At 37.1% G+C, this 21,368-nt stretch overlaps 4 protein-coding genes and 1 non-coding gene across 6 annotated transcripts; 2 read left to right on the plus strand and 3 right to left on the minus strand.

Annotated features, from left to right (window-relative positions):
* Positions 1-379: 379 nt before the first annotated feature.
* LOC111795838 (mannan endo-1,4-beta-mannosidase 2) lies at positions 380-4,710 on the minus strand. Of its 2 annotated transcripts, XM_023678443.2 has the most exons (6): positions 4,378-4,710; positions 3,433-4,309; positions 2,263-2,460; positions 1,929-2,051; positions 1,110-1,321; positions 380-990 (listed from the first exon to the last, which is right to left on the minus strand). In XM_023678443.2, the coding sequence occupies exons 2-6, from the start codon at positions 3,787-3,789 to the stop codon at positions 585-587; spliced, it is 1,296 nt and encodes a 431-aa protein (XP_023534211.2). In that variant the 5' UTR covers positions 3,790-4,309; positions 4,378-4,710; the 3' UTR covers positions 380-584. The 2 variants fall into 2 exon arrangements, with proteins under 2 accessions (XP_023534211.2, XP_023534209.2); XM_023678441.2 differs by having other exon boundaries at positions 3,433-4,710.
* Positions 4,711-9,235: 4,525 nt separating this feature from the next.
* On the plus strand, positions 9,236-12,343 carry LOC111794556 (Protein kinase superfamily protein). The gene is given in 9 exon segments (XM_087124180.1): positions 9,236-10,086; positions 10,160-10,444; positions 10,542-10,859; positions 10,942-11,169; positions 11,281-11,381; positions 11,457-11,574; positions 11,689-11,862; positions 11,865-12,153; positions 12,194-12,343. Coding segments are annotated over 8 exon segments (1,767 nt in total). The 5' UTR covers positions 9,236-9,699; the 3' UTR covers positions 12,021-12,153; positions 12,194-12,343.
* On the minus strand, positions 12,307-12,379 carry TRNAF-GAA (transfer RNA phenylalanine (anticodon GAA)). The gene has a single exon. It is a non-coding gene; the product is annotated as a tRNA-Phe (tRNA).
* Positions 12,380-15,739: 3,360 nt separating this feature from the next.
* Positions 15,740-17,231, plus strand: LOC111795166 (transcription factor bHLH162-like). Its single transcript, XM_023677442.2, has 3 exons — positions 15,740-15,973; positions 16,057-16,395; positions 16,938-17,231. Exons 1-3 carry the CDS (start codon positions 15,827-15,829, stop codon positions 17,112-17,114), a joined length of 663 nt encoding a protein of 220 aa, XP_023533210.2. The 5' UTR covers positions 15,740-15,826; the 3' UTR covers positions 17,115-17,231.
* A 1,258-nt stretch (positions 17,232-18,489) lies between these two features.
* Positions 18,490-20,033, minus strand: LOC111795702 (early nodulin-like protein 3). The gene is made up of 2 exons (XM_023678262.2): positions 19,780-20,033; positions 18,490-19,053 (listed from the first exon to the last, which is right to left on the minus strand). The coding sequence occupies exons 1-2, from the start codon at positions 19,952-19,954 to the stop codon at positions 18,647-18,649; spliced, it is 582 nt and encodes a 193-aa protein (XP_023534030.2). The 5' UTR covers positions 19,955-20,033; the 3' UTR covers positions 18,490-18,646.
* Positions 20,034-21,368: the final 1,335 nt, after the last annotated feature.

Consider the following 21,368-nt stretch of genomic DNA (forward strand, 5'->3'; position numbering starts at 1 on the left):
CGTGTGAGGGTCACAACCTACTTTCTCTTAGTGAAGTTGTAATACTCTCCCTCACTTAATCTGACTTTCTCAAGGGCACAATCGTACTACCGATTGTGACACCACTCTCCCTCACTTAGACTTTCTCAAGGGCACAATCGTACCGCCGATTGTGACACCGAACAAGTTACATAATTGTTATTCAGATCCTTACCATTGCACTGATTTATAGCTTACAAGTTACAACATCTTAGTTCTCAAACTCGTTCCTCTCATGTATTGATGAAGTCGATGGTGGGCACAGGCACGACTCAAGCTCTCGAGACTCCGAGGAGGCTTGCTAAGCAGTAAGACCCTCATATTATGACCTAATAATTCAATTTGCAGCTTTGGAGAGGAGTTGAAAGGCAAATAGGTATGACTTATATTTTTGCTCAAAAAAGCATTACAGGTACCAGTTCATGTATAGTCTGGTTTGAAATTCAATACTGTAGGTTAAGCTAACTAATCTATTTTGAATATGTATCAACAGCAAGAAGCAAAGTGTAGAGGGACAAAATATGGCAGCAACAAATTGAATTCTCTCAAATCAGATAAGACTCACATCACCATCTCCCACCACACACATATTTCAATTCTCTTAGGTGTAGGGTGTCTCCCCCAACTCTTGCCAACCTGCATGATTGCTCTATAATAAGCCTATGTATCGATCGTCTTTCCCACGGGACAATCCCAAAATCATCGTTACTCTCGTCCATTCCTTCAACTAGGAACTGCCATGCTAAGGAGCCAGCTCCCGACCGGTTCCTCTTAGCAGCTTTGTAAATCACGTCGTAAACAGTTTTGTAAAATCTATCTCGCTGCTCTGGCGTGAAGCCCTTGTTCAGGTTTGACAGTCCAAATTCAGTAAACATGACTGGCTTCTTAAGTACTTTGTCACCATCATCAATATGAGAGATCATCCACTTGGAGACAAATCTCATTTCGTCTTCAAAATCTTGATCATGGAACCTAATCGACACAGAATGTTAATTTCGTGATCAAAATAAGCATAGATATGACTAGAATCATTGAGATATTAGGAATTGGATGTTCTGTAACCAAGTTTGCTGTTGCGGTTCAATGCTCACCAATGGTCAGGGTAGATATGAACAGAGGCAAAATCGACGTATGAGACCGCAGAGTTGCGGATGAAATCAGATCCAAGTCTCGACGCCCACTCTTCAGGGTTCACAGTAGACCTCTTGAGGCTATTTGGACCATAAAATCCTTCCAACCCGACCGTTAGTAGATGCTTCTTGTCGATTGATTTAATGTAAGCTGACATTTCTTCAATCCAATCCTACAATTTCATTCCTCACCATAAGTATATGCATGGAAATCTCCCCTTAAAGCAGAGTGAAAAAAAAGAACATGATTTTCATATATTCCACAAGTGCAAAATTGAGCTATCAATCAATAGATTCAAACTGAAGTACAGTAGGTTCAATGAGGTTCAGCTTTCAATTGGTTTGCCTAATTCTTTCCATTCTACCCACGAATAATCTATCATAAGTCAGCTAATCCAGATCGACTAATTGTTCTTGTATAGAACCTACTCTGATAGAAATTTCTCAATTTCGAAGATCAGATTTCATATTCGAATGAACCCCACAATTGTAAGAAAGCAGGTTCTTAAGCTATAGGTAAGAAGGAAGGTCCGAGAATAGAGTCAAAGGTTCCGAAGTGGTACTAGTTTTTGCTTTCATTTCCTCTCCTGTAAAGGAATATATGATTCTGATTCTTTCATTCGGTAAAGGTTCTGGTTCAAGTTCAGTTCAGGAGAGGAGGACGATGATTAAGCTTTTCCATGCCTAGTCCTAGTTTCGGTTAAAAACCATCTTACAACTTACAAATCTCATTTGGTTTAACATCCAGAAATCAGTAAGAATCAAAACCTTACAACTTACTTGAAGAGTATCGCCCGAAGCATCGGTCATGCAACGTGGCTCGTTCATCAATTCCCATCCAAAGATGGTGGGATCATCTCTATATTGAATTCCAGTGATAGAGTTCTTTCTTGTCAGGATAGTCTGCAAAACATAGAGCACATTAGAACCAGATACAGGTTCATAAAACCGATGCCTTGTTCGGAAATATGTTGGACGACACACTATGCTAAAACGACGACCTAGCCATAAGGTCAATAAACTCAGAATCCATAGCATATCTTCAGGATGAATACCCAAAACATCAATGTTATGAAAAACATGGGACGAACTCATTGTTAAATATGGAATGTACCTTAATATAGTTCTTAAAGTAAATGCGTATCGATGGATCATAGAAGAAGGAATCATTGGAAGAGCTTAAACCAAGACCCTCTTGCCATGCCCACTTCACATACTGTGTCTTTCCACCATAGGCCTGCAAGTTGTCGACTAAGCTAAGAAGAAGCCTAATCCCATGTTGTCTTGCTTCTGCAATGACATGATCCAAAGCCTGCCACCAAGAGAACCTGTTAAAACTTGAGCTGATAACAATACAACTTCACGACACATTCAAGCAAATCAAAGATATCATCAAACCAATACAAATCTGTCAAGACAAAACATATAGACATAGACATATATTTTCCTCGGATAGAGTTTGGATAATGTGTTGTTTCCCTTGTTTCTTAAATAGAGAGACAGATAGAGAGATTATAACAGCTCAAGTCCACCGCTAGCAGATACTGTCCTCTTTGGACTTCCCTCACGGTTTTTAAAACGTGTTTGCTAGGGAGAGGTTCCACACCCTTATAAAGAATGCTTTGTTCCTCCTCTCCAACCGAAGTGAGATCTCACAATCCATCCCCAGTGTCCTTGCTGGCACACCACCTCATGTCCACCCCCTTCGGGGCTCAACCTCCTCACTAGCACATTGTTCAGTGTCTGGCTCTAATACCATTTGTAACAGCCCAAGCCCACCATTAGCAGATATTGTCCTCTTTAGACTTTCCCTTTCGAGCTTCCTCTCAAGGTTTTTAAAACGCGTCTACTAGGGAGAGGTTTCCACACCCTTATAACGAATGCTTCGTACTTCTCTCCAACCGATATAGGATCTCACAATCCACCCCCTTCGAGGCCTAGTGTTCTCAATTTATGAGCTAAAAACTATGGTTCTTCCTTGAATTCTAGACCTCAGTTTATGAACTAAAAACTATAGTCTCAAGTAAACATGAAACCAGCTTGATCTTTCACAGAAATACAAGTTGTATTGCTTTTCAATCAGCTTATTCCATGTTGTTTTATGACAACCGAAACATTTCTGTCGGTGGTAGCACCGAGCTTCCATTCTAAAACAGACATTCAAGAATACAGAACCAATCAAAGCATAGGAGAGACCAAGAATCAAACAAGAGTTCAAGAACAGAGACAGCAGGAATCTCTCAGATGTATATCAGAAAATGCAGCTCAACATGAAAATCAATACCTTAAAGACACGTTCATTAAACCTGCCGGGAGAAACCTGAAGGGCATTATAACCGCCGTCGTTGAAAGCCCAAGTCCGGCAAACTGTAAGCCCCATCTTCCTCGCCGCCTGCAGCATCGCTCTAACTCTGGGCTTCCTATATTCCTCAACGGCATGGTCCATAAACCAGTAAGAATTCCATCCATTGATATAAAACGGCTTCCCATTCACCATGAACTGCGTTCCACTTCTCTCCACAAAGTCCATTTTAAGGGGCTTAGTATCCTCAATCCTCCAGTTCCCAAACGACATGTAAATGAAAGCCAAACAAGATGCAAATCCAAGAATCGGGTAAAACAGCCCATTCCCAGCCATCATTTCCTTTAACGAACACCAAAATCAAAGAATCCAGATGATTATTCAAATCAAAATCAAAGAATCGCTCATACCCAGATGCGATTTCAGAACAAAAAACCTCAAGATACGAGAATGTCGGCGAAATCAGCCGATCTTATTGCAAACCCAGATCCCTATTTCCTCCACAAGTTAATAACAATCCCACTTCAAGCTAAATACCATCTCGGATATTGGAAATTTATAAAGAGAGAAAGAGCAAAGAGGATATGACAAAAGAAATCACACCAATCAAGGAAAATCAATGAGAGATTAAGCAAAAGAAGCAAAAAGAGGTTGAGATTGAACGAGTATGGTAGAATGTTGGTATCCTTTCGATGGTTTAATTAGATCTACAAACCCTCTCGTTTTTTCTTTTTTTCAAGCTTTTCCTTCACGACCTCAAAAAGCAACCGTCTGGTTCAACCCACGTAAATGGGCAGCCGTTCCCAAATTTCAACAAAACCAGCAGATTAAAATATTCCCGTTTCCTTTTCACCGTTCCCTGATTTGAACATGAAAAAGACAAGTTAAAAAAAAAACCCAACAAATTCTGAAATCTGAATCACTCACATGTAAGAGTTCTTCCTTGTCTCCCACCTTGATTTCGAAATTTCTTTAAGTTATTGCATTTGCAATAACTTAAAAAAGGAAAAAAACCCAATTAAAATAGACAGCAATTACAACATTTGCAAATTGAAGACCAGAAGAAGATCTAAGGAGCAATTAAACATGGAAGGCTAAAAGAATCCAGCTTCATTTAGTAAATTACTAAGCATTGTTAATTATGGTTAAAGTAATGAAAGAAGAGCCTTAAAATGCTGACTAATTGAGAGGTTCTTGATTAAGAAATGGGGGAATGAATTTGGAGTATTAGAGTGGATTTTACTTGATTAATCCGACAAAAATGATGAACTCGTAATTTTAAAACAGCGTTTCTGTTGTGAAAGAGGAACCGAAAACAAAGCAATTATTATTATTTGGAAGAAAGACGTCCACAGGCCCATATCAAAAGGGAAACCCCAAATTAATTAATTAATTATTCTTCAATTATTGTTTTAGAACTAAAAAATTTAAAAGTTCTTTTTATTAATTAATTTATTCTTTCGTTTTAGTTGGGCTGAATCTTTTTAGTCGAGTTAACCCGCTCAACTCGAAAAGTTACATCCCAACCCTACTTTTAAGATTAGATGTTTGTAGCTGATGTTAGTGATATGTTGTGACTTACGACGGTTTAATATTTGAGTATTTTAGTTATTAATGTAACCCAACTCAACCTGATAATAGAAAAACGAGCTGGGTTGGATTGTAAACTCTGTTCAAGTTGCTCGATCAAGAACTTTTTAGGAGTGATTAATTTAGGGTAATGCTACCGACATCCGCTATAAGTACCAACTTTATTCTAAATTAATTTGGTAAAAGGGTTTTCAAATGCTTAACCAAACAATAATTAGATTTGGTCAGTGATGTTATATTTAATAATATGTGTATTTCTGGCCAAATTATCATAATCCCTACTTCCAAAATTTGGTCAGAGATTTAATCATAAACTATTTGGTGGACCTAATCTTACCTCTCCCTTTCTTATATGTTATATGTTTCATATTAGATTAATCAATTTAGATTCCGTTCGAGTTTTATTTGAGGAGGTGGAAGGAATCGAATCGGTTTATGACTTTTGTTAGTAAGTCGTTAAAAACTACCTGTTTAACTCGATGTTGAAACTGACCATTGTCTTACATTTTTTGTTATCAAGATTGACTATTGAAAACACTTATTAAGTAGCTCCTCTAACGGGGCTAAACATACAAATACATATAGCAAGATCATAGAACGTGCGTTTTGGGACCTGAATATGGTATGTATAAATATGTCATTTTCTTTTCTTGTAGCCTAATGGTGAGATCTCACATCGGTTGGAGAGGAGAACGAAACATTTCTTATAAGGGTGTAGAAACGTCTCTCCCTCGTAGATGCATTTTAAAACCTTTAAGAGAAAGCTCAGAAGGGAAAGCCTAAAGAGAACCATATATGTTGGCAGTGGGCTTGAGTTTTTACAAATAGTATCAGAGCCAGTCACCAGGCTGTATGCTAGCAAGGACGCTAGGTCCTCAAGGGGGTGGGAGGGCAATATCTACTAGCAGTGGACTTGGATTTATTACAAATGGTATCAGAGCCAGACACTGAATGGTGTGCTAGCAAGAACGTTGGGCCTTCAAAGGAAGTGAATTATGAGATTTCACATCGGTTGGAGAGGGGAAGAGAGTCATGAGAGGGTTGAGATGTTACACTAATAGACCATTATCCTATGTTTTGAGTTATCCCAATTATCTTGTAATGCTAAAACAAGTGTCACGAAAGATTATACTCCAACGGATAAGAATTGGCATCCAATCAGTGACATCAAATCAAACATATCACAACACCTCACGAAAACAAATAGTTAACCGTCACAATTATATGATCGATATAACATTGTATACAATCAGTGCATGCGCAACCACCTCAAAACCGGGCGAAAAAACACTAATTCTGGATGCGTGAACAGATGATTAACAACAAGAAACAGTGGTTCCACTGAATAATTATGATCTAGAAAGAAAGGCACCAAACAAAAAATGAATAAAAAGAAACCCCAAAAATATAATAGCAACCTCATTTAAGCTTATCTACTTCTCCACCAAACGCCAACAACTTGATCCTTAGACAATCACCAACCCGAAGCGGCATAATAATGAGCAATGGGCAGGGATGGACCCCAAGCTACCGCCAAGCAGCCCAAAACAGCACCGCAAAGCCCACCCAAAACCTTGCCTTCCTTCAACAACACCTTCACCACAAGCCCCACCATTATCTCTTTACTAATCTTCCTCCCCTCCGCCACCACCCTCTGCCTCGACCTCCCAATCAGGACCAGGAAAACCACCACCGTGATCCACGTGACCACCGCCGCAGCCGCCGCCATAGCCAAGGAAACCAACAAGCCACCCACCACAACCAAAGTGCAATAATGCCCCAATTGCACCAAACAAAATGCAACCACTCCACACCCCAACGCTGCAGCCCACAATTGTGGTGGGAAAAATGGCGCCTTTCTTGCTCCTTCCATCTGGGTTTGGTGGGTTTCAGGGAATTTGGAAGTGGGTTTCTCAAAGTGTTGAAGAGATTTATGAGTATACCCCTAAAGAAAGCAATAATTGTGTCATTGATTGGGGCAGCGATGTTGCAGAGCATAGTGTAAGTTTTGTAGCTGTGGATGAGCTTTGTTTTTATGTTTTTAGGTTAACTTTTCTTCTACCAAAATGGTCCACCTTCCACTACTTTTTTTTCGTATGATTTTTAGGATGAAATTAACCCGTTGTACTATTTTTCGTCGAAATAGGAGGTTACACACTCTCCAAAATGGTATGATATTGTCCCGTTTCAATATAAGCTCTAATGACTCTAATTCTAAGAATTAAATGTACTTTCAGCTTTGAGCCTTAGATCGGGTTAGCCCATGGGCCTCAACAAAATTAAAATCAATAAAGTTTAGGATTTAATTTAAAAATTTTAAAATAAATAGAAAAATAAAAAACCAATGGGAAATCAAAATCAATGGCCCCAAGAGAGTAACCACACAGTTGACTATGACTATGATGAGAGGACAGCCAATAAGGGTTAAAAATTCAGCCTATTTTGACGTCAATTATTCAAACATAAATGACTAACATATCTTATCCTTTTCTAAAATGTCTATTTGACTACGTCACGAAATTACAAATGAAAGAAAGTTATGGTAATCAGAAACATTGTGTTTCATGTCGGTACGATACAGTTTTAGCCATTAGACTATATTTATCGAGACTACTTAAATAGTCACCATTTTTTCGTTCTTCGAATGACGCTAGTAGAGATAAAATTCTGTTGGAAGATATTATTTTTGGACCAACTTGAAGTTTTAAGTTGGTTGAATTGGTAACCCGAATCACTCGAATAGGGTTCACAATTCAACTCAACTCAATCCTCTATTTCTTTAAATTAGGTTGAGTTAGGTTCTGTGTTAATTAATTCGATAAAAATGAAATATAAAAAATTCATAAAACTAATTTTCTCATGCAAATAAATAAATAAATAAATACACCAAACTATACTCTTTTTAATAGTCCTACATGTTGGAATATTTGAACATGAGGGTAGGTCAGCTACTAATGCATGTCCAACAATTACGGCTTTCTCATTGTCCCCCCATTTTATACGAAATCTCCGTATCATTATAAGTTTGAACGTAACTTTATGAACCAGTCACTTATCTAACCACTATTATCTTAATGTAGTTAAACGGTAATATATTAACTTTCAAACGTAATAAAGTCCACGACGAGTAGATGTTGTCTGGTTTAGCACAATACGTATCAACATCAGCCTCGCGTCTGTTAGGGAGAGATTTCTACATCCTTACAAGAAATGTTCCGCTCATTGCTAGCAGATATTGTCTGCTTTCGTCTATTACGTATCACCATTAGCCTCGTGGTTTTAAAATAAAAATGCTTCGTTCCCTTTCCAATTGATTGTGGGACCTCACAATCCACCCCCTTAGGCTCAGCGACGCTGGCACGCCGCCCGGTGTATGGCACTGATGCAATTTGTAACAGTCAAATCCCACTGCTAGTAGATATTGTTTGTTTTGGCCCGTTACGTATCACCTCAAATCCCACTGCTAGTAGATATTGTTTGTTTTGGCCCGTTACGTATCACCGTCAGTCTCACGGTTATAAAACATGACTGTTAGGGAGAAGTTTCTCATTCTTCTAAGAAATGTTTTGTTCTTCTCTCCAACCGATGTGGGATCTCATAATCCACTCCTTTGGGGCCTAGCGACGCTGGCACACTGTCCAGTGTCTGGCTTTGATATCATTTGTAACAGCTCGAGCCCATTACTAATAGATATTATCCAGTATTGCCATCAACATTAGGGTTTTAAAACGTGAGAGAGGTTTCCACACCCTTATAAGCAATGCTCCATTCTCCTCCCCAAGGGATATGCGATCTCACAGTCCACCCCTTGGGATCCAGCAACACTAGCACCGGGGAATAGTGAGAGTTATGTCGGGCGGGGAATAGTGAGAGTGATATCTGTTGTCGGGGGGAAAATATTGATTAGGAATGGGTTATGTCTAGCGTTTGAGAAGCGAAAAGACGGTGATTAATGGCGGATTTGGAAGAGAAAGAAGGAAGAAGAAGAAGCAGAGAGCGTGGGGTTAGTGTTAGTTCAATCCATGAGCGTTGAATCAATGCTGTATTCATAAAATCTCAACGACCTCTTTGAAAATCCAATACCCAATACGCCAACTGCTTCCTAACATCTTCGCCCTCATCTCATCGCACATCATCCGGACACTGCGCCTCTCAATTCGCCTGTAATTTTCTTCTCATTAATGACTCTCTTAATTTCTCCCTGCCCCATTATTCTTTGACATTTTGAATTCTGTTTTCCCCTTTCTAGACGCCTTCCTTTGTTTTCTTCTGATTATTCTTCGCTTTTCATCACTCAACTTCATGTTTTAATTCATTTCTACTGCTTTGAACCAGTCCATGATCCATTTGTTCCACTGTTTATGATGTTTATCCCTTTCAATTTCTTTTTCGTTTGCGCTTTTAGATTTCGGATGTCTTTTTTAACACTTCAACGCTTTTTGAAGTTTTATCTACGCATCTTCAACCTCCTACTTTTGAGGATTTGAATAGTAAGAGTGGCACTGCTTGATACTTCTGTTCTAGATTCGTTCTTGAATAAGAACACGAGACATTGGGTTGAGTTTTGATTTGGGGGTGAAGGGTTTCTTTCATTTTAGGAAACGAAGGGATTTGTATATGTGAAATTTAATCTTGATTTGTTCTAGTTTGGTTTGCAACATGGGCTGTATCTGTTCTAAGGTTCTAGCCGATGAGTGTAGTGACCAGGAATATGATATCTCCAAAAGAGCTTATTCCGCCAGGAATCATCTCTCTGAATTGAAAATTTCTGGAGCTGGCTCTCTGAAACTGGAGAAGAATTGGGAAAATGATAGACTGGATTGTGGTGATGTTAAAGTTATGTTGTTTGATACGAAGGTAAATGGTGAAGTTCCTGACATCCCTGATGCTACCATTGTCAATCATCCATGTATGGGAAAGATTCCAAAGGCTACTGAGGCCGAGCAGGTCGCTGCCGGGTGGCCGAGTTGGCTGGCTACGGCAGCTGGTGAGGCTATCAAAGACTGGTTGCCAAAATGTGCAAGTAACTTCATCAAGCTAGAGAAAGTATGCTCTCTCTTTGAGACTTTTAACTTACTAGCTGAAAGATGTTCTTGTTTCTTATATATCATTCTTGCAGATTGGGCAGGGAACTTATAGCAGCGTGTATAAAGCTCGTGATATCATTCGAGATAAAGTTGTGGCGTTGAAAAGGGTCACGTTCGACAATCAAGATACCGAGAGTATCAAGTTTATGGCAAGGGAAATCCTTGTTTTGCGAAGGCTTGATCATCCAAATATAGTTAAGTTGGAAGGTTTGATCATTTCACAAGCATCATGTACCATGTATCTTGTTTTTGAATATATGGAACATGATCTTACTGGACTTGCATCACGCCCTGGCACGTCGTTCACCGAACCACAGGTAGCGTTGTAGCTCACAAATAGTAGTGATCCAACCATAACTATATGTCTATAAGAAATTTGATCATAAATTTTGAGCCCTTTCCGCCCTGTTTCAGATGAAGTGTTACATGAAGCAACTTTTGAGTGGACTTGATCACTGTCACAGCAATGGGGTTTTGCATCGAGACATAAAGGGCTCGAATCTTCTTATCGACAACAATGGCGTTTTGAAGATAGCGGATTTCGGGTTGTCAGTTTTCTTTGATTCACAGTCGACAGTTCCCATGACGAGTCGTGTAGTAACTCTCTGGTATCGACCACCGGAGCTTCTACTCGGAGCATCTCAATATGGAGCTGAAGTTGATTTATGGAGTGCTGGTTGCATTCTAGGAGAGTTATATACCGGCAAGCCTATCTTGCCAGGAAAAACAGAGGTGAGATCGTCTTCCCGCCTTCAAATATGAACCGTTTAGATCGATCAAATGTCGCCTTCAATGTTTTTATTCCATGTTTCAGGTTGAACAACTACACAAGATATTTAAGCTATGTGGTTCCCCCTCCAAGGAATATTGGAACAATTCGCACTTGAAGCATTCAACAAGCATGAAGCCTCCACAGGCGTACGAAAGATGTCTTCGAGAACGATATAACGATTTGCCTCGTGCTGCTGTTGAGCTTATGGACACTTTGCTGTCTATCGATCCTGCAGGGCGAGGAACTGCGGCGTCTGCACTCAACAGTGAGGTACATAACATTTCTTACTCTGTGAAATCCCATTATCCAATAAGATTCAATTCAGTTGAAACTGGAAAGTGATGATACTCATCCTCCAAAACAATGGTTCTATTCCAACAGTTCTTTACCACGAGGCCATTACCATGCGATCCTTCAAGTTTGCCAAAATACCCTCCCAGCAAAGAGATCGACTCGAAAATGCGCGAAGACGAAGCAAGGAGGTAAAATATATACGAAAATTAATACTTAGCTTCAGCTTCACCATTTGCAGACTCTTAGTTCTATATTTTACGCAGGCAACAAGGAGTAGTCGGTGGAAAAAACCGAACAGTTGACTCGGAAACGAAAGGACTGAAGCAATCACGGGTAGTTCCTTCAGCTAAGGTGAACGCTGAGTTGGTTATGTCACTATTGGTAAACTCCAAATGAAGTTTGTAATTTATTTATGATCAGTTGCCTTTCTGCTTCAGAAGTTATCATCTCAGTCTCTTAATTTTCTTCTATCTATTTGATTTCTTTGGATTATAGAGAAAACAAAGTCGTTCGAGCTCGACGTGTTCTTACAGTTTGGTGTCCAAGAGAACCTCAAATTCCGGACCTATAACTCAGGGACCAAGATTTCCAAACTCTAAGAGGGAGAAACATGTTTCTTCGATTCCGAGCGAGTATCTAACGTCATCTGGTTCTATTGAATTTGCTTCTTATACAAACATGTCGAAGAAGGAAAGCGAGTTCCAAAGCCAGAATCGTCGAGTCAAGACAAAAGCTCTGCAGACGAGCTCATGAAAAAGCTGCACAGAGACCAACTTGGCTCTTGTAAGTTGGAACATTCGAAAGCATCAGCTCTGATAGTTAGCTAAAGTTCTCCGTTCGTTCACGACGCCATTTCAATTGAAGGCTCTCGGGTTCGTCAAACATGGAAACAGGGAACACGTTTACTTTTCAGCATCGTTTAGAGTCGAAAGCAAAAATCAAAATTTATGTGATGTAGAGGCGACAATCATTTTTGTATCAAAATTTATGTGATGTAGAGGCGACAATCATTTTTGTTCATTGAGCTATGTATATAAAATGCCAATCTCGTCTTTGAATGTATAATGTATTATAAATTCATTTTAAACAATAGATCGCAAAAATGAAAAAAAATGCGGTGAGCGTGGATCGAACACGCGACCTTCAGATCTTCAGTCTGACGCTCTCCCAACTGAGCTATCCCCGCTAGATAGTTTTGAGAGAGAGAATAGATTATATTTAAATGTTTAACTTGAGTTTGTATTGTGTTAGTAGCTTAGTGGCTGGCTTTATTATTATTATTTTTTAATGAGACACATAATATATTGTTTTATTGTTTTATGGGCAAAAGTCTTTTAAATTTTTGTTTATGATACCTAGAAAAGATTGTCTCGGAAAAGAATCTCGCTAACGCTGAATTGGTTATGTAACTACTGGTATCGATAAACTACAAATGAAGTTTGTAATTTATAAATGATCTTCTTTTTTCTGCTTTTGAAGTTATTATCTCAGTCTCTTTATTTTCTTCATCTATTTGATTTTTGGATTATAGAGAAAACAAAGTCGTTCGAGCTTGAAGTATCAGAGTGAAACATGTTGCGACAACCGAATAAAGAAGGGGTACACGAATGAACCATGACGATATCCGAATAAGAACAATATTGAGGATAGGATGACTAAGAATGACTTAAAAGAATTGAAAGTTAATATTTATACATACAAGGTGCACCTCCTGTTTTGGTGGGCTGAATTATAAGAACTCCAAACTTATACTTGGAGCAATTTTATATTAGATGATCTCTTGGAAATTTTCTTTGGAAACATACGAGTGAGGACAAAGCATACTGAAAGGACCCGTGTTGGTCTGTAGGGTTAGTCTTCACGCTTAAAAGCATGAAGTAAATAACGTGAACTTTAGATGTTCAGTCTATCGCTCTTCCAACTGAGTTATCCCTGCTTGATATCTAACGTCATTTCTGAGAAGAAAATGGAGTTCCAAAGCAAGAATGAAAAAGTTTGTCGTAACTTAAGTTTAACTAAATAGAAACAACGAACTTTTACAATGATATAATATTATCCACTTTAAGTATAACTCTCTCGTAATCTTCCCTTTAATTAGCTAATATCGTACTCCAACAATCTTCAATACACAAAGAACGACAGAAAATTGAAGTATGAAATGGAATTGAAATTTCAAAGGGTCGAGTACAAAAACAAAACAAAACAAAACAAATAGTTTCGTTGGATCGTGTGATCTTCGAAGTACAAAATCAAAGACTTTCCAAGCTTAAGTCGGGTTAGTTTGTTGGATTGTTCGGCCCCCCAAATTATTAGTGAGGAAGATTCCATCCAAGTGGTACCACCTGCCTCTCATGCCTTTATTCCTTGATGGCTCCTTCACTGACTTACACTACCAACCATTTGGAGTGATTCGAAAATTATTGTTGTTCACACCCCATTTCTACAGATAACATGTTTACGTAACACATTCCCGTTACCCGTTACGTTTAGGGTTAACTCGTTTTATATCGAGTGGAAACGATGGAATGAGAGAGAGAGAATGGAGGAAGTTTTCTCTGAGTTGGCTACACGGGATGGAGACTTGAGTGGGAAATGAAGGAACGAGAGAGAGAATGGAAGGAGTTTTCTTTTCATTGGCTACACGTGATAGAGGCTGGATTATATTCCACGTCTCTGTCTCTACTCACTTAGAACTCATGTTTATTGAACATTATGATTATGTTTTTAATTGAAAAAACAATTGTTGTTGGGGTTGAGAATAACTTTTAATATATATATATAATATAAACAAAAAAAAAAAAATCGTAGATAATCTAATCTCCATGAAGTTTATGTGGGGATTTCTCGCTCCAATTCATACAAAAATAAATGAAAAAGAACAAACCATTTCTTATAAATGTGTGGAAATCTCTCCCTAGTAGAGGTGATTTAAAACCGTGAGGCTGATGGTGATACGTAACGGGGCAAAACGGTTAATATCTGCTAGCAGTGAGCTTGAGGATAGAGAAGTCTTCTCTGTCTTCGTCCTACCCCATGGACATCTCTAGACATGTGTAAATGACGGGTGACAGCAATACATAACGAGCCAAAACAGACAATATCTACTATCAAAAGACTTAGAAATAGAGAAGTCTTCTTCGTCTCCGTCCTACTCCGTGGACATGTCTACGAACATCTCTAGATACGTGTAAATGTCTCGAGAGTCGATAACTTACTTTTTCGTTTTCAAATCAAAAAATGGTTCATTCTAGTCAATAACTCACGTGGGATCTCACGTAATTGCTAAATTTTTATTCCTGGGCGTGTTTAACATTTTTTCGTCTTAAAATTTTCCAATACCAGAGCTTTGTTTCCTTTGAAACACACTTATTAATTATGAAATATACATTGTAAAATATTCTACATTATTAAATATTTTTAAAAATATATTTTATTCGAAGTCACTTCTGACCCATTGAAATTAGAAAAGCAAATTGTTGACTCTCGAGACGTTTTTTCAGAAAATAAGTACAAATCATGTTATTTACGTGCATTTGAAGATGTCCATGAAGTGGAACAACGATGGAAAAACTTTCTTATCCGATTGGAACAAAGAATCCCCATAAGAAATTTACGAAAACTAGAGAGCTGTGGAAAAAATTTAAGAGGACAAAACGTTAAACACGTGAACCGTGTTGAGTATTGTTGATGGTCATGGATTTATAAAGGAATATATCTCCATTGATACGAGGTTGTTCGGGGAAACCAAAACCAAAACTATGAGAGCTTATGCTCAAGATGAACAATATTATACCATTGCGGAGATTCGTGGTTCTTAACATGATATCAGAGTCATGCCCTTAACTTAGTCATGTTAATAGAATCTTCAAATGTCGAACAAAGAAGTTGTGAGTCTCGGAGATATGGTAAAAAAATGAGTCATGAGGGTTTGAGTGATTTCTCGAGTCTTCATTCAAAGGGGTGTGGTCAAGAGTTCTACCGAATTAATTTGGAGAAGAATCGATGAAGTCTTTAGAAAAAGAGAAAACAAAACGAAGAGTGAAACGAGGAAGGCATGGTCCAAATATTTTAAGACTTTAGTGCATAATTTACGAATATGATCGATGATTTAGTTATATAATTTAAGGTATTTCACTCAAAAATAAAGGTAATTTTATCGAGTTGTCACACGAGTCTGAGCCTCTAATGCTAAGACCTACATGAATCCATGTAGACGACCTAAGTCACACGTAATTCACCACAATTTTTCGATTTTTTTTTTTTGTTAATAGTATAATTAAATAATTTAATTTTATTATTATTCTAAAAGTTATTATGAAACTGAGTTGCCATAATTTGTTTGAGAGAAAATCCTTGTATTTATGCATTTACTTGTGTGAACACGCTGGAATTAATGATCGCTTTGCGGCTTCCGTGGACGCAGACGTGGACGCAGACGTGGACGCCCAATGACTTGGTACACAAGCTCCACCGGAATTTTGTTTTTATATATATAATTATCCTTTTTAATTTATTTAATAAAAATTTGTATTTTATAAATCTTAAATTTTATATTCTTAAACATATATATATATAATATATACATATGGTCTGTTTTAACGTTGTTTGTGTCTGAAATTTCAGTGATTATTCGATGGAGAGAGGTCGGGAAGCAGCTGGGAACCAACAAAATGGAAGCACTAACAAAGTTGAAAGAAAGGTTTTGGAGAAGAATCGAAGAAACCAGATGAAATTGCTGTATTCCAACCTCAATTCTCTCCTCCCACCCAATAAATCCACTGTTTGTTTCAATTTTTCGATGTAATTAAGGTTTTTAAGGTTTGTTCTCAAATGGGTTCTCATCAAAATTTGAAATTTTTGTAGGATTTGCCATTGACGGTGTCGGATCAGATCGAGGAAGCCATTAAGTACATAAAATCACTTGAGATGAAGCTGCAGAAGTGCAAGGAGAAGAAGGAGAGAATTCTGGCAAGGTTGAATATGTCGTCGGCGCTGTCGGACGGAGCGTCGACGAATAATAACTCGCCTGAATTGAGAATCAAAGAGATGGGTTCGATTGTGGAGGTTGTTTTCACAAGAGGGTTTGAGGATCAATCTTTGTTTAATGAGCTTATTGGCGTCTTTCATGAGGAGCGAGCGGAGATCATTAATCTTAATTATTCCGTTCATGAGGACATTTTCTTGTATTCGATCCATGCAGAGGTATATTGATCGTAATTATCGGTTTAAGCTTTTGAACATAGGTTTATAAGTAAGGAATACATCTCCACTTGTACGAGGTCTTTTGGGAAGCCCAAAGCAAAACCATTAGAATTTATGATCATACTATTGTGGAGATTCGTGATTCCTAACATGGTAGAAGAGTCATGCTCTTAACTTAGTCATGTCAATAGAATCTTCAAATGTAGAACAAAGAAAGTTATGAGTCTCGAAGGTATAGTCAAAAGTGACTTAAGTGCCGAACAAAATGTATACTTTGTTCGAAAACTCCAGAAAAGGAGTCGAGCCTCGATCAAGGGGAGGCTGTTCGAGAGCTCCATAGGCCTCGGGGGAGGCTCTATAATGTACTTTGTTCGATGGAAGGATGGTGGGTTTACAACTCCGTTGGAATGAGGTCTTTTGGGGAAACCCAAATCAAAGCCATGAGAGCTTATGGTCAGAGTAGAGTAGACAATATCATAATAGAGATTCGTGATTCCTAACCTTGAGTTCGATAATGATTTGGTATGTTCAATGGTTATTAGATTGAAGACGTGGTGTACGAATTGGGAGCGAAGAAACTAGTGGAGAGGCTGAACAAATTAGTTTATGAATGGAAGAGTGATGCTGAAATGCTGGCCGGAGGAGCTTCTTCAAGCGGCCATGGGGGAACCCATCCGCCGGCGAACATTCCAACGATGAGTTCCGGTCGCCATTTCTAGCTTCACTAGACTGAACCAATTGGAGTGAAATTTTTTGTTGATGTTTTTGCCTCAAACTAATTCATTTAAATTTGTTTGAGTACGTTGTATCGGTTTTCGAGCCATAAATTTTAGATTACTACTTAAGTTTCTACGTTTTCAAGTAATTAAATTCTCGAAATAATGCAATCCCTCGAGAGTAGCTAGTAGGCTATTCTCGTCACAACTCTTATGTTAAGATAGTACAACAACGCACACACTCGATCTAAATGAACACAAAAAATAGGAAAGAAAAAATGCAATGAGTAATATTAGCTAAAGTATATAGAACGGTAAAGAATACAGAAAATAAAGAAAATACATCTTTATGGTTTCAGTTAATTATATATAGTTTTATCACATATATAACTATCTACTCTATATAAATATTTATTATATATTATTTTTAATATAAATAATCATTTATTATATATTTTCTATATATAGCAACAGACATATTACCATAATTTCATTTACCAACATTATGTCAGTCAAGCATGCACACAAAAGTCGTGTAAAGAGGAACTGCCTAAACAACTTTCTTATTATTGAAATATTTAAAAATGGTAGTCATCCAAACAAGAACATGTCTTATTATTGAAATGTTTTTTTAGTGACAAAATCCTCCATTTTCAAGAATTTTAATCCAAATCTGTGAGAGATTTCATGTCTTTTTTATAAGAGTGTAGAAATCTCTCTCTATCTGACTCATTTTAAAAACATGAGGCTGACAGCAACAGGACCAAAACTAACAATATCTACTAAAGTTAGTATCCAATAGCAATGTCTTAAAATTAACTTCAACTCTAACATCACAATTAATTATTAAGTGTTTACCGTATTACTCAAGTTAGTTCTTACTCCAAATCTTGCCCTCAATGAATAATTGGCTCCCAACTCGAATAGGTTAACTCGTTAGGACGTTAACGACAAAGATATTGAACCAAACACGCTCCAAATGTCAATAAAAAGCCAAGAATGGCCGCCCTAAGCCCGCTATAACTCGAGTAAAATCACCTAAATCAAGTATGAATGGAAGAGAAAACCAACCTAGATTGAAGAACCCCACTAAATTGACTAAAAATGACCGAAAAACAAAGAACCAATTATGAATCGGACTAAACTAAGTTAAATTGAATTGAACGTAGTGAACTAAATTGAATCTAAGTTGGACTACATCTTCAACCTAGCATTCCTCCCCGATCCTTCACATGAACACTAGAAATGACGAAACGATAAACTTAGATCTACCAAAATTCACCCGTCGTGATAGATTCGAAAAATTCACAAAAAAAAATAAAAAGTTGAATCTTTTACAAAAAAAAAAAAAAAAACCACACCAAAATACAAGAACATATGAGATATAAAAGAGTTGTGATTATGATTCTTCACCATCAACCAACCAAAAAGAAATGAACACAAACTTCAAACGAATTCTTGAATGGATACAAAGTCTAAACCCAACACGAACCACAACAACAACCCATCACCAAAAATTCAAACTTTCATTCAAATCAAACAAAACCCACAAAAAAACTGACTAAAACAACACCCAAACTCAATGCACTAACAGACCCTCCAAAAGCAGAACTTTTCGCCGGAGCTGGAACCGGCGCTGTGAATCCAACGCCGGATTCCGGCGAACCAGCGTTTCCCGGTGACTGAGCAGTCGGGGTTGGAGCTTGTGGCGACGGAGCAAGATGCTGTTTATGCCTCACAGCAAGAACCACTACAATGAGACGTTGACCCTTCTGGCACCGATCAGCGTCTCCACTTATGAAATAAAACGGACCCGAATGTCCAAATTTGAAGATTGATTCACCATCTTTTAAGGTAATTACTGGGTTTTTGGTATTGCAAGAGAAATAATCTTCCTTGCTTACAACCAACACAGAATCCGTCCCGTTTTTATACTTGAAATCTGTCCCACAAAAAAAAAAAAAAAAAAAAAAAAAAAAGAAAAAAGAATCTAGGTTAAAAATCTTAGCAATAACTTGATATTGTAAGTATGAGCTATCTCGAATCAAATAGGTACTGTTTATGCGTCACAGTAAGGACCACAACAATGAGCCATTAGCCCTTATGGCACCCATCAACTTCTCCACTGATGAAATAAAAACAGACCCAAATAACAAAATTTGAGCATAAGTTCTCGTGGCTTTATTTTGCTCAAGGACCACAACGATGAGCGGTTGGCCCTTCAAGCACCGATCAGCGTCTCCACTGAAGAAATAAAAACATACCCAAATGACAAAATTTGAGCATAAGCTCTCCTGACTATATTTCAGGCAAGGACCATGAGCAGTTGGCCCTTCTAACACCGATCAGCATATGAAATAAAAACAGACCGAAATGACAAAATTTGAGCATAAGCTCTCATGACTTTAGTTCGGGCAAGGACCACAACAATGAGCGGTTGGCCCTTACGGCACCGATCAACGTCTCCACTAAAGAAATAAAAACAGACCCAAATGACAAAATTTGAGCATAATCACTCATGACTCTATTTTAGGCTTCCCCAAAAACACCTTGTAACAACCAAGATCTAATCTTTACTCATAAATTCACGACCATTCCATAGATCAGCCAAAGTTGTACTCCCTCCCAATAACCAACCGTGGACATAATAGTATGAAAAGATTCTTACAAAGAGTATCATTAACTTGGAACCGGTTGCGCTCAGCCCAGTGATTGAAGTTCTCAGAAGGGTTTTGAACCCAGCCATCTCTGCCGCCGACATAGAATTTGTAGGCATGAGAAGAGGAAACCATAGCAGCAAGTAAAGCGAGGGCGAGGAAGGCAGCAAGGGTTGGAGGCGCCATAGCAGCGAGGGGAAATTGGGGGAAGGTTAGATGAGGGGAATTGGGCGATGATGGATGGAGGAAAGATGGTATATTTATATATATAAACAGAAATAAGCGTTATGAAATGGTGGAGTTATGCGTTTTAAAACAGAAGGGGTATTAATAATTTAGGAGATTATTCAAAGGCTGTGAATGCCTTACACTTGACAGCATGCAATTTATTCAACGCTAACTATTTGGTATGCTGCTTGTGTTCTTTTCGTGTTCTTAGCTTCATTTCTGCTTTTTCTTCGCCGCCCTTTCAATATTTTGCTTTATCCCTTTTAAATCAATTCAAAACAACATACCCTTAATTTCTTTTTTCTTTTGTTTTTTTTTTTTTTTTTTTTTTTTTTTTTTTTTTTTTTTGTTTAAAAAATATATTTTAAAAGAAATTTGACCGATAAAACTTAAAAAATACCTTTAAACTTTTTAAAATTAGATTTGGATAGAAACTGTTAATATTTATTTTAAAAATATTCTCGAACTTTTTTAGAAGGTTTTAGAAATACCCTTTACCTTTTATAATACTTTTCTAATTTTTTTTTTAAATTTCAGAGATATTTTAAAAAAAGTTTAGAAAATACTAATGAACTTTCAAAAGTTATGTTACAAAGTTTGGAGATAATAAGATTTTTTTTTTTTTTTTTTTAAAGTAGAAAGTGTTAATGCTATTTTCAAAATTTCGTTAAGATATTAATGATGGTAAGGACGTTTTAATTTTTTTAAAAAAAGTCAAAGCTATTAATAAAACTTTTTTTAAATTCAATGATATATTTTTAAAATATTAGTAAAAATTTTAAAGTATTTTTGAAATAAAATATTCTTGTTTCAGGGTAATTTTTTAGATTCTTCAAAGTTTAAATTTATAAACTCTTATAAAGTACAAAATTTATGGGTATTTTTATAATTCAACCTTAAAAATAAAATAATCTCGACTCGAGCATAGACATTAGATAAGATAATTATTACATCATTTCAAAGACAGATGGTTTGATGTCAACTTGAGCTTATTATTGATTAAGAGATCAAATATTTGAATCACACTCCGAACTCAATTATTCATTTCTTATATTATAATTAATAGCAACATTTTTAAAAGTTCGATGACATCTATAATTTAAAATAATGCAATCAAGCTAGAAATTGGTGTGCACGTATTTGACCTATTAAATACATATTAAAAGCGGATAACGTTTCAAACATTTATTTTTTAAGTTCATGGACCAAATAAAATCATATTTCTTGAGTAAGTTAAATATATCAATAAATAAAAATTTGAATGTCAAAGCTTTTGGGTTGAAAAATTAGTAAAAAAAAAAAAAAGAGTAATAATTATATTACTTTTTAAGCAATGAATTTAGGTTATTATTACCATAAATGAAAAAAAGTC

The sequence above is a fragment of the Cucurbita pepo genome, chromosome 5 (assembly GCF_057944985.1).
Source record: "Cucurbita pepo subsp. pepo isolate OVF chromosome 5, ASM5794498v1, whole genome shotgun sequence".
Taxonomy (NCBI): domain Eukaryota; kingdom Viridiplantae; phylum Streptophyta; class Magnoliopsida; order Cucurbitales; family Cucurbitaceae; genus Cucurbita; species Cucurbita pepo.